General features: G+C 43.5%; 2 protein-coding genes across 2 annotated transcripts; one reads left to right on the top strand and one right to left on the bottom strand.

Moving 5' to 3' along the window:
- The first annotated feature begins 1,728 nt into the window (after positions 1–1,728).
- On the top strand, positions 1,729–6,767 carry ttll3 (tubulin tyrosine ligase-like family, member 3). The gene is made up of 12 exons (XM_070836828.1): positions 1,729–1,744; positions 1,862–1,956; positions 2,048–2,216; positions 2,612–2,667; positions 2,824–2,952; positions 3,058–3,172; positions 3,289–3,405; positions 3,481–3,661; positions 4,586–4,734; positions 5,036–5,279; positions 5,443–5,878; positions 5,988–6,767. The coding sequence occupies exons 1-12, from the start codon at positions 1,729–1,731 to the stop codon at positions 6,765–6,767; spliced, it is 2,487 nt and encodes an 828-aa protein (XP_070692929.1).
- Positions 6,768–9,472: 2,705 nt separating this feature from the next.
- Positions 9,473–13,304, bottom strand: LOC139215407 (class E basic helix-loop-helix protein 40-like). Its single transcript, XM_070846370.1, has 5 exons — positions 12,857–13,304; positions 12,645–12,708; positions 12,319–12,426; positions 11,779–11,902; positions 9,473–11,550 (listed from the first exon to the last, which is right to left on the bottom strand). The coding sequence occupies exons 1-5, from the start codon at positions 12,925–12,927 to the stop codon at positions 10,640–10,642; spliced, it is 1,278 nt and encodes a 425-aa protein (XP_070702471.1). The 5' UTR covers positions 12,928–13,304; the 3' UTR covers positions 9,473–10,639.
- Between the last annotated feature and the right edge of the window lie 714 nt (positions 13,305–14,018).

Below are 14,018 nucleotides of genomic sequence, written 5' to 3'. Positions count from 1 at the left end.
AAGACTATTATAAGCTTATAGGGCGACGTCACTCTATACAATGTCCAGTTTGGCAGCTTCTCTCGTTTCAGCTGCTGAAATGTGTTGGACTGTGACCACTGTGCGCAGCAAGTGGTCCAGATGTTGCTTTGTAATTGGCTTAAATTGGCTTACGGACAAAACTTTACATTTGAGTTGTGATTTATTTTCTTTACTTGTTTCTTTTCTTTGGTGGAAAGAAGAAGTGGATATAGGAACCAATACTGTTATTCAAAAAGACTATTACAGGCAATCCTCCTGCATTAAAAGGGAATAAAGTAGATAAATATGAACAGCAAACTAGCCTGTACTTAAATGATTCATAATAAAAGCCTTTCCGGTGTTTATGTCATGAAGTAGGCAATTTAATTGCACCGTTTGTAAGTAAAGTAGATACTTAAGATACTCTCCAAAGCGGATATTGTCCATTTAACTATAAATTATTAAATTAATCGACTAGATCAGACAGACATCCAGACTTTAGTAGTAAAACATGACTGCAACAGTGCGCACGTAAGGTGAAAATAGAAAACAAGATCAGCGCCATAATGGATAAGATTGATCACCTAACACACAAATCTACTGGAAAGCCTTGGATGCCACCTCGTGGGAAGGTAAAGCATTGCACAAAGCAGGACGCACGTTTATTATAATCTATGCACATCACATAAAGCTCATGTGCAGGTCTGACAGAATGACAGTACAGGTTTCTTATTGAAGATGCAGGACAGGCGGTTTTTCTTTAACAGAAGCGCAATTATACTGAGAAGGAAAGAATGGAGGAACAGTGCATCACGTAGTGCACCTGCCACTTTGTCAAACACTTGATTGGATTAAGATCAGCAGGTTGACCCTCCTCAGCCAGCCGGTCCCCGGTAATAGTTCACCGAGTTCAGATTGCAAAATGTCCTCACAAACTGTGTATCGTTGTGCCGCGGCTGGTTTAAATGGTCCTTGTGCACGTCGCCTACACGTGTAATCCACACTGCAACTGATAGCGTCAGATAAGTGATCCACTTTCTTCAACGCATGGCTAAAGGTGGTAGATTTTTCATCGGCCTGCATGGCGTCCTGTTTCTCCCAGGTACGGTTGTTATGGCAACTATAAACATTATGTGGGAGCATGCACGGTTGTTATGGCGACGGTCTGCGGGAGCATGAAGGCAGCAGGAGTCTGGACAGAGTGGTCGGGTCACTGTGGAGGTGATTGCATTAGGTTTGTATATTAAAATCTCTCCCGTTTTTGTGTGAGATGTTCTGTAGGAGGAGTTTTACTGCAGGTCTCGTCGCTGTCATAGATTATGAGCAAAGTATCTGTCTGCATAGCCTGTACAGAGTTGGTTCTCAAATCCACCGTCGTTCATCGTGAATATAACCCACTGTAGATGTCTCCATAGAACAGCGATACGTGCTTTTCTCATTTTTGTGCATGTGGCATGTCTGCCCCTATGAGTATGTCAGTGAGAAGCCTCAGTGAGCTCTGTCCAGATTTAGATGCCTGCTTGACCCAATTTACATCCCTCTTCAGTAGCTAGAGAGACAAAGTATCCATCTATCTATCTATCAATCATATGAGCTCATGATGATAGGAATAAATCTGTTTATTTTTATGGCCTATATTATTATCTGATGTGAAAATAATGCTGTCTAACATATTTCTGCTCCCAGAGAACTGAACGCTGTACTTTGATCAGCTGAAGGGAGTGTAACATGCAACAAATGCCAGGTAAGGGAATAGATATCTGCATATACAAATACACGCACGTGCACATGCACACAGTTATTCCATATTGAAATTTGACCGAGCAATTTGTCTCAGTGTTACAGTCCACAGTTGCTCCAGTGGACGGGAGGTTACGTCGCTGTGTGCCAAGCCTGCCAGCGATCAAGCCAGACAGGCTGAAAACAGCTAAAGCACTGGTGGAGAAAGCAGTGAAGGTGGTGCACAGCACTGCACACTCACTCACTATCCTCTTGTGTGCTGCCTGTCGTGTTTGACTCTTTCTACCTCTCCTCAACTCATTCCCAGTTGAGGAAAGTGTTTTCAGTGCAGGGACCCTATCCTGTGATCCGTGCTGCCTTATGGGCCAGAGGGTGGGTGGAACGTCGCTTGACCCATCCTGCCCAGAGAGCACCTCATTGCCACGGCGATGAGGAGGAGGATGGCGATGATGGTGATGTTGGTGCTGATGTTGGTGGTGAGACAGAGCGACCAAATCAGACATTTATGTTGATAAAACAAGATACAGTTTTCATGGGGAGTGATTTGGTATGCAGTGTACAGTATTACCAACAAAGCACTAATTTATTTAGTTTGGTTTACACATTTTGTCAGTTTGTCATTCAGTGATCTGAAGTTTGTCTACAGCTGAAAGTGCAGGAGGGGTTAACGTATATGTAATTGGAGCACTAGATTGGATGGATAGATACCCCTACACCTGATACACTGTGTACCACATTACAGACATCAACCTATAACACAGACCCCTACCCTTTTAACACTCCCCTTTACACATGTAAGCCTCATGCACGTACTCCCAAACACACACACACACACACACACACACACACCACTATACTTATCTCTTTACAGAGAGAGTGGAGGAAGGCGAGAAAGAGGAGAACCTTGATGACATGTATGACCTCATGGTAAGATAACGTTCAAGTGAACCAGCATAACGTTGACGTTGACATCTGAAAGCAACTAATGTGGTGTTGTTGTTCTTCTCACGTTACATTATTTCCATGTCTGTGTATTCTATCTCAGCCAGCTTGCTAATTCAGCTTTTCCTCAACCTTCTGTAGTCTCGCCTGGTTCGAAATGAAACAGCATATTTTTATTGGACAACACGTCGGGATTACATAGACTGTCGCTCCTTACGGAACGACCAAATGACCAACCACTACGCAAATGCTGGAACGTTTACAACCAAGGTGTCACCACTAAAGAGTCTCTAATGATTGACTAGAAAATAGTTGCTCAACTTTGGTCATAGGTCAACCAGTTCTCTGCTATGGATATATCTCTGTTTCTTTCAGGTGGGGCTCTGTGTGAACCTGCGTAACCTTCAGTGGTTTGATACAGCAGATCCTGACACCTTCTTCCCAAGATGCTACAGGCTCGGGGCAGAGGATGAAAAGAGTGCATTCATAGGTCTGCTGTGTTGATCTATTAACACTTAGTCAAACTTTTGATCTTCCAAAGATACTGCATGCCCTTTCTCTCTCTTGTGCTCTTGTCCTCTTGTTCTATTTCCTATGACAATGAAGAGGATTTCCGGAGGACAGCGTGCACCAGCCTGCTGCAGCATGTGGTTGAGACCAGTAGATGGATGAGAGACGGAGCAGAGGGCGAGGAACAAAAAGCCAAAAAAAGTGTCTCTGATGGTAATAGATGATATGATATGAAGCATAATGAGAATTTAACAGAATCCATGAAACCAGTCTTGTTTCCCTCTTAAGAGTCGGACGATGTGGAGCGTCGATTTGTTGGTGCAGGAATGATCGACGTGGCTTTACGCGTGTGTCAAGACTTTCTCAGTGTCTTAGAGCACGGTGACATTGATCTAACTGTAGAAACTCCCCCCTCGGTGGAAGAACAGCAGTGGACAGAGTTTCTTCAAGACTACTACATGGTCGTGCAGTGAGTATGTTTCTGGGAACTTCCTGTGTTTGCTAGAGTGATCATTCTTGATCATTCATACTGAAAGGCCAAGCCTGCCCATCAAATGGAAACAGGTCATTAAAAAACTGTGTGAAACTTCTGAGCAGCGTCAGATAGTTTCTTAACACAATCTTCATCTTCAGAGTTCATGTTTGGACTCAGCTTGGGTTTGAAGGTAGTAGAGTCATTTAGGTTTAGGGTTAAAGTAGGGGTCACTGGAATGATACAGCATTTTCCAGTTAATGCTGTACTCTACTGTGTACACAAATACCATAGAATATATGATATGATACCGCATGATAATATTAATAGCGTACTACTTTGGAGGTTGGTATACAGAACATTTATATAGCCCCACTGTGCCGTGCCATGTCATAATGGAAATAGACTCGTATGCAAAGAGACACCATACACCTTTGAACTACACCTTCAGAACACCTATTTCACATTTAAAAACATAGCCCATATAAACCTGCCTTTCATACAAAGGACAAAAGGGACTAGAGCACACTGACTAATTCGCCGCCTTTAATTGTGCAAACAGACTAACATTTTGACGCTACTACGTATGTAATGAACCTGGACAATTTGCACAATTGTTATGTAACTGGCTGAACCCGGTTTCATATCAACTGGATAATGCATCCCAGTTGTGAGAGTTGCCATAGGCAGTGTTAAAGTGCCAAATCTAAAACACTGTGTCAGAAACAAAAGAACACAGACCTCACGCATTACAAACAACCATCAAGTTACAAGTCATGTACATATTTCTTAAACAATCTGGACACATGAGAGGTCAGCAGATAACCAGCACAATTACTGTCCAGTGTGAAGCAAAATAATAAGATTTAGCGAATCTGTGCATGAACAAATTCAATTTGCGAGACTGATGTTTGTTTGCAGTGAAGGTGCAACGATCAGAGGTATCGGTGTGTTTGTGGAACGCTGCCAGGCCATGTTAATCAGACTGCTGGAGGTTTGCCCTCAGCTGGATACAGATGGATTAAAAAACATCTGGATCATCAAACCAGGTGCCAAGTCAAGAGGACGAGGTGAGTCTTTTAGTTCCCTTCTAATCTTTTACAGTTTTACACAGTTCTGAAAAACAATACTGAAGAACACATAATGTGTTGTTTGGAGGTGTGAATACTATGGTTGCAGCATGAGATGCAACATGTTTGCTCCCTCTGCTCCCTTTTTTCTGCATCTAATTGGAAAAAATAAAATAATACCTACACCTCGTCACACCGTGTCCTCTTAGTTTTGCACACTGAAATTGTTTGAGCTAATAAGGCAGTTTTTATTTGTTTAAGCCAATTTTGGTGCTTTTTTTCCTTTTCCACATCACCCCAGGCATTATGTGTATGAATCGCCTGGATGAGATTTTGGCACTTGTGGACAGTGACAGAGCCCCGGCTAAGGAGAGTAAATGGGTGATTCAGAAATACCTGGAGCGTCCTCTCTTGGTCCATGGCACCAAGTTTGACGTCCGTCAGTGGTTCCTTGTCACCGACTGGAACCCTCTGACTGTCTGGTTCTACGGAGAGTGCTACCTGCGGTTCTCCACTCAGCCATACTCAACGAAAACTCTAGACAGGTCAGACAAATGAGAAAACTAATTATATGCTTGCACTTTGTATGTTGAATCTAGTGTGCTTTGTGGAAGTATTGATTTAACATTGTAAGCAGGACTAAATGTAACCATTTTACTCATTTCATTCTTACCTTCATGGCCTTGCCTTGTTCTTCATTTTCTGTAGTTCAATCCACCTCTGCAACAACTCCATTCAGAAGCACTTCCAGCCATCCTGTGACCGCCATCCTGGAGTTCCGGAGGACAATATGTGGTCCTGCTCTCAGTTTAGGGCTTTTCTACAGCGGCAGGGTCGTGGGGCAGAATGGGAGTCAGTGGTGGTACCAGGCATGCAGCAGGCGGTGGTCCGTGCCCTGCAGACAGCCCAGGATCTTGTAGAGCCCCGAAAGGCAAGCTTTGAGCTCTATGGAGCTGACTTTATGTTGGGCAGAGATCTGAGGCCTTGGCTTCTGGAGATCAATGCCAGTCCCACGATGGCCTGTTCCACCGCTTTGACTGCTCGGCTCTGCCCCGCTGTGCAGCTGGATACACTGAGGGTTGTGCTCGACCAACGAACTGATCCTAGTGCTTACACAGGAGGCTTCCAGCTAATCTACAAACAGGTGGAATATTTGTACACGTCTAGATGTTCATTTCCAAGGGAATTCCACTAAATAATGAATGCTGTACCGAGTGCATTTACTTGTTTTTATTATTTTATTACCCTGCCAGGCTGCAGTTGAAGTTCCTCACTATGTGGGAATGAACCTGCTGGTGGAAGGAGCACCCATAAGGCGACCCAGACCTTCACTTCACAGACAAACTGTGACTTCTAACCAACCTCTCACCATCCAGTTCCCTTCAGAGCAGTCATCGCCAGAAGAGGTTGAAACAACGCATAAACCATCAGGTCAGAAGTCCTCCGCTATCTCTGCGTTTCGCCGCTCAGGCAAGGAGAATCAAGCTGTTGGAGAGAAAAAGAGGCAGCTGACATCAACATCTCCTAGAAGGGAACGTGAGGGGAGAACAGAAGTTCAGACTACTTCCTGTGTGCGCAGGTCCAGTCGCAGTCTGACATCTGAACTGCCTTTGGTGGTACATGTGGAACCTCAGAGGAAGGCACGACGTTTGGGGTTGAGTCTTGGTGTCAACGGGGCAACTCTGGTCCCACGGAGCCTCTCTTTTTCCCTTACCCCTCTTCAAAGCATGTCAGATTCAAAATCTCAGCCAAACCCGGCGCATGGATCACACTTCTCCAGATCCTTCCTTCCTCAGACAGCTTTTGAGCCCCAACAGAAGACATCTACCCGGGTCTTTCCCTCTCTCCGGGGTCCCCTACCTACCGTGGAGGTCTTTAGCTTGCGACCAAACATTGTGGCTGGAACTACTGCCTGTCGTAATCCAAAGTTTTACTCTCATTCCAGGGTCCATGGGCATCAGTTATTTCTCTGTTCTCGAAGGCAAAGCATGCCCAGATATAAAGGACAGTCCACAGGTGAATCTAAACACTAGTGGTGCTAAAAAGATGGAAAACAGACAGTAGGAAGTGCTGAAGAGGTGACGACATTTTTATTATTAATTTATGTTTTAATGGGTTGGAACCTAATGAACAACATATTACCTCCTCATATTAGAGGTTACACATCAAACCCCCTATTTGTAGGATTGTAACATGAGTCAAACTATTTGGATAGCATTAGATTTTGTTACAAGGAACTTGAGGCAATCATGGTATGGGCTTTAAATATGCAACACCAAGGCAAATATTAGTCATTTTACCATCTCATTAGTTTTCACATTAACAAAATTCAGTAGTACATTGAAATTCTGCCTATATTTCTCCTCACCACTTGTCCCTGGACATTCTACTTTCTGTTGTCCCGATGTGTGTTTTCCTATAATTTAACCAGGCCAGTGTAGCATTAAGGCACATACTATCCAGGGTTTGTTTGTCTCATTAGGTTACAGTTTACATCTAGAGCATGAAGGATTTAAATAAAACACACAGTCATTTAGTTCAGTTATCCTTTATTAAGTTGCAGGTAAAATGTGGTTCAATTGTTCATTCCTTTGTTCATACTTACCTTTGTTTGTTCTGGCTCACCATGTGGGAGGAGTGTTTGGAGAGAAGGCCGGCCCAGCACTTCCCCAATTTATGGTGTTGGTGATGTCAGCATTACATCATTGGGTCGGACCAAGTGGAGGGTTTTTTTTTCCTTTTGACAAATGTTTGTTGGTATTAAAATGCATAAATTGTTGTTTTCGCTTGTTTAGCTTGTGGGGAAATGGGTAAGAAATGTCTAGAGGTTTGTAGTGTGTGTGCTGTGATTTTTATTTGCAGATTTGTTGCATTCACGGTACAGACTATGTTACCATTTTACCAAATGGTAGAGCCGAAGCAAGCCAAGGTGGGAATTGAATGCCCTATATAAACAGTAGGTACTTGGATGCCAGGGGGAGAGGATGGATTGACAGAGATGTGAGGGCTGTGCTGCCACAGTATAATAGTTCTTTTTTTAGTAGCTACAGTTTAGTTTTGAAATTATGTTTCTTTGTAAATAATTTTTGTATTGTTTTGTAACTTAAATTTACCTTCATGGAGCACTGTAAAATAAAATCACCTCTTTTGTCTGCTGAGTCTGTCTGCCTACCACCTTCCTTGACCTTTTTGGCTGGACTACTCTACAGGGATATATTTTTTATTATGATGTGATGAACGTATCTGCAATCAAAGTTCTATTGAAAGTGATTTGTATTAAAACAAAAGTTGTTCATTCAAGGGTCTCTGGTGTGGCAGATAATCTAATAAAACGATCACTGGTTCTATCATTTGTGGAAAATTTATATTAATGTTAACAAAAGGATGTCAGTAATTTTAAATCACCAGCAGGTGGCAATCAAGGCTCAATGATCTAACTACATGGTTATGCCAAAGCCTTTCTAGGAAGGGGAATTAAATTGGAAAGAATTGACGGTCTTTATCCACTTCAGCACAGCCTGGTTTATTTGGTCTTTCAGTCTCTTTATAAACATGCAGTCAAAATGAATGTAGCTTCAGGAGAAAGCTAAGCAGTGTCTGTGCTAACCCTAACCCTAACCCTAATTAATTTGGTGAAATGAATGTTGTTGTTTTGTCAAAGTAGCTATGTGTTGTTGTTTACCTGAACTAAATGGCTAAAATAACTTACTGAAACTTACTGAAATTGGAAATCTGAATTCTTAACTAAAATAGAAACAGACAGGAAACAATTATGGAGACAGAACTACATATGATTTCAAACAAAGATCAAACAGGAAATGTGGTTATGTGCTGTGTGTGTTAACCACCAGGCCATCAGGACTCAACTACGGAGATGAGTGTTTAAAGCATTACTGAACTATAGAAAATGGTTAAACTGGCATAAATAAGTAGTGAGCTACGCCTCTAAAATCAGCTTGCAAATGGAATCTCATGACAGCAATAAAACACAGAACTCCTCTTTAAACTAATTAATGGAAATTAACTTGAAGATGATCAGTTTAGGAGGAACTAATGACATTTAGGGTTTGGGTCATGGACCTTAAGACTTCAGTTTGCACAAACAGATCAGATGGAATATAACAACAATCCTAAAGCTCTGAAATGATAGCAAGCAGTAATAATATGCGGTTGAAGAGCCTGTTAATTCTGGATGTGTTAATGTCTGCAGCATGAGATAGACCTTGTTGATTTTAAGTGTGATAACATAGCTGACAAATGTGATTGCGCAATGCAACACAGGTTGTGGTGATAAGTAACATTTGTTTTGATTCATCTGTCTATATGTATTGATCTACTCTCCCAGTCTGCACAGTATTGTGCTGGGAGTGTCAATATAGAGAGAGATGTTGCAATTCTAAGATAATAGCAGCTCATAGTGCAGCCAATGGGAAACATGTCTCCCTGTGAAGGCTGTTGACAAGATACAGATGGATCCCGATTATTGCCTCAAGAGATTAACAGCAACTGTTTACGCTCATGTGTAATTACTTGTTGTTGTATTAGTGGGCACAGACGGTTAACCAGTAGGAGAGCCGGGCTGTAGATCTGACATTACATAAGTGTTCCCAGTGACATGAGCATTGTGGAACTGTAAAAAAATTAAAGCCGAACAGATTGCGAGATGCTTTCACACACACACGCACACACACACGCACACTCTCTCTCACTCTGTTTCACACACATATAGTCGATGCGATTTTCCACGGGAAAAAAATACTTTATTAATACACTTATATAATGTATATCAACATTTATAGACAAAATATGTACATCAAACATCTTTCATGTAGGTCCCAAAATATAAAATCTCAAGTACCTCTTTCTATAGAAAACTAGTCTTCTGGTAAAACTTTTACATTCACTTCTCTCCTCCACACTCCTTTGACTCCAGTATTCATACATAGTACAGAGAATAAACATCTGAGATTTATCAGCTTTTCACAAGTAAAAGGCAACAGCAAGAACAAACACCAGGTTTGACTTGAGCAGAAACAGATGTGGAGTATGCAGACCAGGTCCAGCACAGTGCTACAGTATGTACACAGTTTCTGAGTACAATTGTGCACACCCTGCCCACGTTTTATCTCTCCGGACGGACAGAGTGCAAGAACAGGTATCAAAAATAGAAATGTACAAGAAGTCTATGAACAATAATTACAGAAAATCCATCTAAACTGTCTGTTTGTCAATGAACAACAAGACTTCTCATTCAGTGTGGTCATGTGGTGGCCCGTTCCTTCCTCCATGCCTTGGGTGTACCCTTACTTTTGTCTGTACACACTTGAGGAACCCTTGCATTTTATGGTTCCAGTCGTCGTAGCGTCTGGCTCGAATGGGATTTTCAGTTATGATAATGGGGGCCTACAGAACACAGGCAACAAACTGTGGGTGAAATATCAACCGCTAACATTTGGTGCAACACTTTCTAAAGTACAAAGATGGCGTGTCTCTATTGCAACAGCTACAAGTGAGATGCATCAGTGTCATCGGTATTTATACTTTAACAGCAGCATCTAAAACATATCTCTCTTACATTCAACCGTGTGTGTGTGTGTGTGTGTGTATGTGTGTGCAGGGCAGGTCCAGTTTATATGATACATTTGCACTGAGTAATACCACTGAGCTTTAAACATTCAACCAGAGCTTTACATCCGCCGAACGTGGACGGATGTTGCTCTCCCCTCTATCTCTTCTTGATCATTTCTACAAAGATCTGATTTGCCGTTTCACCTCCAGGCTGAGGAACAGAGGACAGGAATGAGGATGGATTATGGAAAGGCTCAGTCATGTTCTCACTCCTACTACTGTCTTTGCTCCTGGGTAGTAGAAAAGGATCACATCTTCACTTCTGTTCTGTTGTCTCTCAGTCTTTGGTTTCCAGGTTGAGCGGCGGTACCTGCTTTAGTGCCTGAAGGAGGGCAGGGGAGTCCATGGGGGTCTGAGATATGGCTGGGGCTGGAGAGCCTCCCCTGGGAGACAACAGCTGAGGTGGAGGCGATCTTTCGCTGGTCATGGCAGGTGCAGAGCCTCCCATGCCAGGGTAGAGCATGGGCACGGCCCCGGGGTACCAGCATTTCTCTAGCATTGGCAGGTATGCTGCAGCAGAGGGTGGAATGAGGTAGAAAGGCATGCAGAGTGGATGTGGAGGAGGTGGATGGTTGGGGGATACGCTCATGTAACTACCATAACCACTAGAGGATGATGATGATTCTCCGCCTGACAGCAGTTCATCCTCAGACGACTCCACCCGGGGTCGTTTGTGGCGCAGCTCTTCGTCCTCCTGCTTAATGCTGGAGCTCTGCCTCTCTCCAAGTGCTCGCTTCAGCTGGCTCTCCTGACCGTAGTAATCTGGACGTCCCTGTTGCGCCCCAGATTCAGTCTTCTCCAGCTCACCCCCATAGCCGCTGTCTGTATCCGTATCACTGCCACTCTGCTCGCTGCTCAGTGGAGCGTACGCCCGCTGGATCACGGGCACACAGTTCCTCCCATAGCCCTCGCTGGGTTTAGGGGGTAAGCTGGCGGGTATCTCTTTGTGAGGCTGGTGCTGGTGGTAGGCGGGCATTTCCTCGGCTCGAGGGCTGGGAGGAGTGCGGGGTCGGACCGGGCTTTGCAGCACCTCTGCAGCCAACTTGTGGAGGTGATTGATCACATGGGATGGCGTGAAGTCTCCATCAGTCTCGTGATTGGCTAGATATTGAAGAATCTCCTTGGCACACATGTGGAAGCCAGAGCGGAACATCTCCTCTGACTTCTCCTGATTGACAGGTGGCTGCTCTGTAAACACGAGAAAACACACAGTCAGAAATTTGGCAGTGATGCAGCAATGCAGATTTTGAGTCTCTTTCCCTCCAACTATAGCTCACGTATTTGCCTCTTGTTCTGCATAATTATGTCATTGTCAATTCATCTTGGTCATTTGCATTCTGTCCGACAAAACCACCCTGTTCAGAATGCATACTTGTGTGTCTAGGGGTGCGTGTGTGTAAATGATCTGCAGCTCACCAATTTGCATGCCATTCTGCAGAGCGAGGATCTTCTGCTGCTGTTGCTCCAGAAGAGAGGTGAGGGCTTTCACATGTTTCAGCGTAAGCTCTAAAACCACAGCCTTCTCCAGATGGCCCAGAGTCTGTAGGAAACACACACACACACACACACAACACTGTCAGCACATCCTCGCCTCTTATATAACACATTGAAACTAAGCTGTGAAAAAATGTGTACACATGATCTGTGCACAACCATAGAGGCAAACACAATAAGAAACATGTTGTGTGACGCGGGATAATATAAATATCACAGATAATACACAGCCTGAAGTGTCACTTATATATTACAATTAAATCTTATTGAGCATCGGATTGAACTGGATTTTGAAACAATGACACATGACAGCAGACACATCCTCTTTAGTAGGAGCTGCCGTTCACTGACTGCTGACGCACTCAGCACAGAGGATGTAATACCACCCAGCAGCCACTCGATGGTGCATGTCACTCAATACAGTGAGTCCAACTATCGCTCCCAGGCACAGCACGAACTTACCGTGAGTTTCAGGTGCTCTGGTAATAAATCTTTCAGCTGCGCGATGCACTCGTTTATCCGGTCCCGCCTTTTCTTCTCAATAAGTCTGTGAGGCAGCTTGTAGGTTTCCTGCAGGAATAAACAAACACCGTCGGGTTAATTCGGCTGCTCTTTATGATCAGAGGCAGGCACTCAGATATGGAAAACTCCAGGAGTTATGTCATAGCGGAAATTAGGTCAACCATTTATGGGACTATAGGACTACAACCAGCTTAATTTCTCCCTTGTGGTTCACACTCTTTGTTAAAAGCACCAGTAAGTTGACAATAGAGGAAATAACAACTGACCTTGCTCTCCTCTCCTCTCTTCATTCCTCGCCTGGGTTTATAAACATACATCGGGTAATCCATCCTAAAGAAATAAAAAAAAAAAAAAAGAAGAAGAAGGGAGAAACAGTGAGTGATGAGGTGTTGATTTGGCGAAGTAGAATACGAAATATGGCGAAATGATTTCTAATATATCAAAAGCATTTTATTTTTTTTTTAAATTTCCAACTTACCCCTGCACGTCTGACAGGTCAGCCTGGTGCTTGGACAGAGGAGGTGGTTGCGCGCTTGGAATTCGCTCCATTTCTTTTCTTTTTTTTTCTCTTACTCCAGTCACGCAGTCAAAGTCGAGGTACTTTTCCAGCGCAGTCACAAATAAATACGCACGTATTTACGCGTGATGAAGAAAAGTTGTGAAGCAGTAGTTAGTCAAACGCGCTAAATGCTTCAAAAGACGGTGAGAAAATTGCATTAATGTCTTATTACTGAACACTAGCCGCAGTGATGTAAAGGTTAGGCCTTTTGTTTTTTTCTTAATGCGAAAATGGTTTCAAGTTAGTCCGTTCGATTTCCACGTCGTGGTCCCGCCGCAGGAAGAAGGCAACCCTCTTGGTGGCGCGTTGGGAAAGTGGGGGAGGACAGAGCGACGAGTTAAATAAACCCTCTGACTCTCCGCGCAGCCTGACCTACCTCTGTCACATGAGGCTCACGTGTCAAACCGCGCTGTATCCTCGGCGGAGGGACGGCCCACTTTCTACCGATAAGGCGCCTCAGTGGGCGGACGGCGGCTGACGTCAGAGCGGAGGGCGGAGCGTGTCGGATCTCGTGTACCACCATGCTGAAGTGTATGGAAACAAGGCTGCTGCGGCCACGGCTCTGGGAACGTGCTGGCAACGAACCAGTGCGGGAGTTCAACAGGCCTGAGGCACGAGAGGCGAGTGGGTACGGTACCCACTGCCAGTAATGAAAAAACAAAAACACACACACACAAACTAAATTAGGCTACTTATAGAAACCTTGGGCATAGATAATATCCTGCATGATTATTAGACAGTGATGCTACAAAACTGCACCAAATATAATCAATCCCCTTTAAACTGAGTGCTTATGATGCACTGAGGTCTTAGTCACAGCATGTACTCGGTGGAAACCGTTTTTTATATTTATAGCTTTATATACATTTCTATTTAGCATTAATATGTAAGTACAAAAGGATCCTATTGAGCTTAATTATTTTGATTCCAAGTTATATTCCCACATTAGGCAGAATTATAATAATAATAGTAATAATAATAATAATAGTAAGCTGTTGCTGCTACTGATCATAATATAAACAGTACTAAAGATATACGCAGTCACATTCAGCAGTGTTTTATACTGATCCACATGTCTGCA

The sequence above is a fragment of the Pempheris klunzingeri genome, chromosome 2 (genome assembly GCF_042242105.1).
Source record: "Pempheris klunzingeri isolate RE-2024b chromosome 2, fPemKlu1.hap1, whole genome shotgun sequence".
NCBI classification, from domain to species: Eukaryota; Metazoa; Chordata; class Actinopteri; order Acropomatiformes; family Pempheridae; genus Pempheris; species Pempheris klunzingeri.
This window is presented reverse-complemented; position numbering and strand designations above follow the sequence as displayed.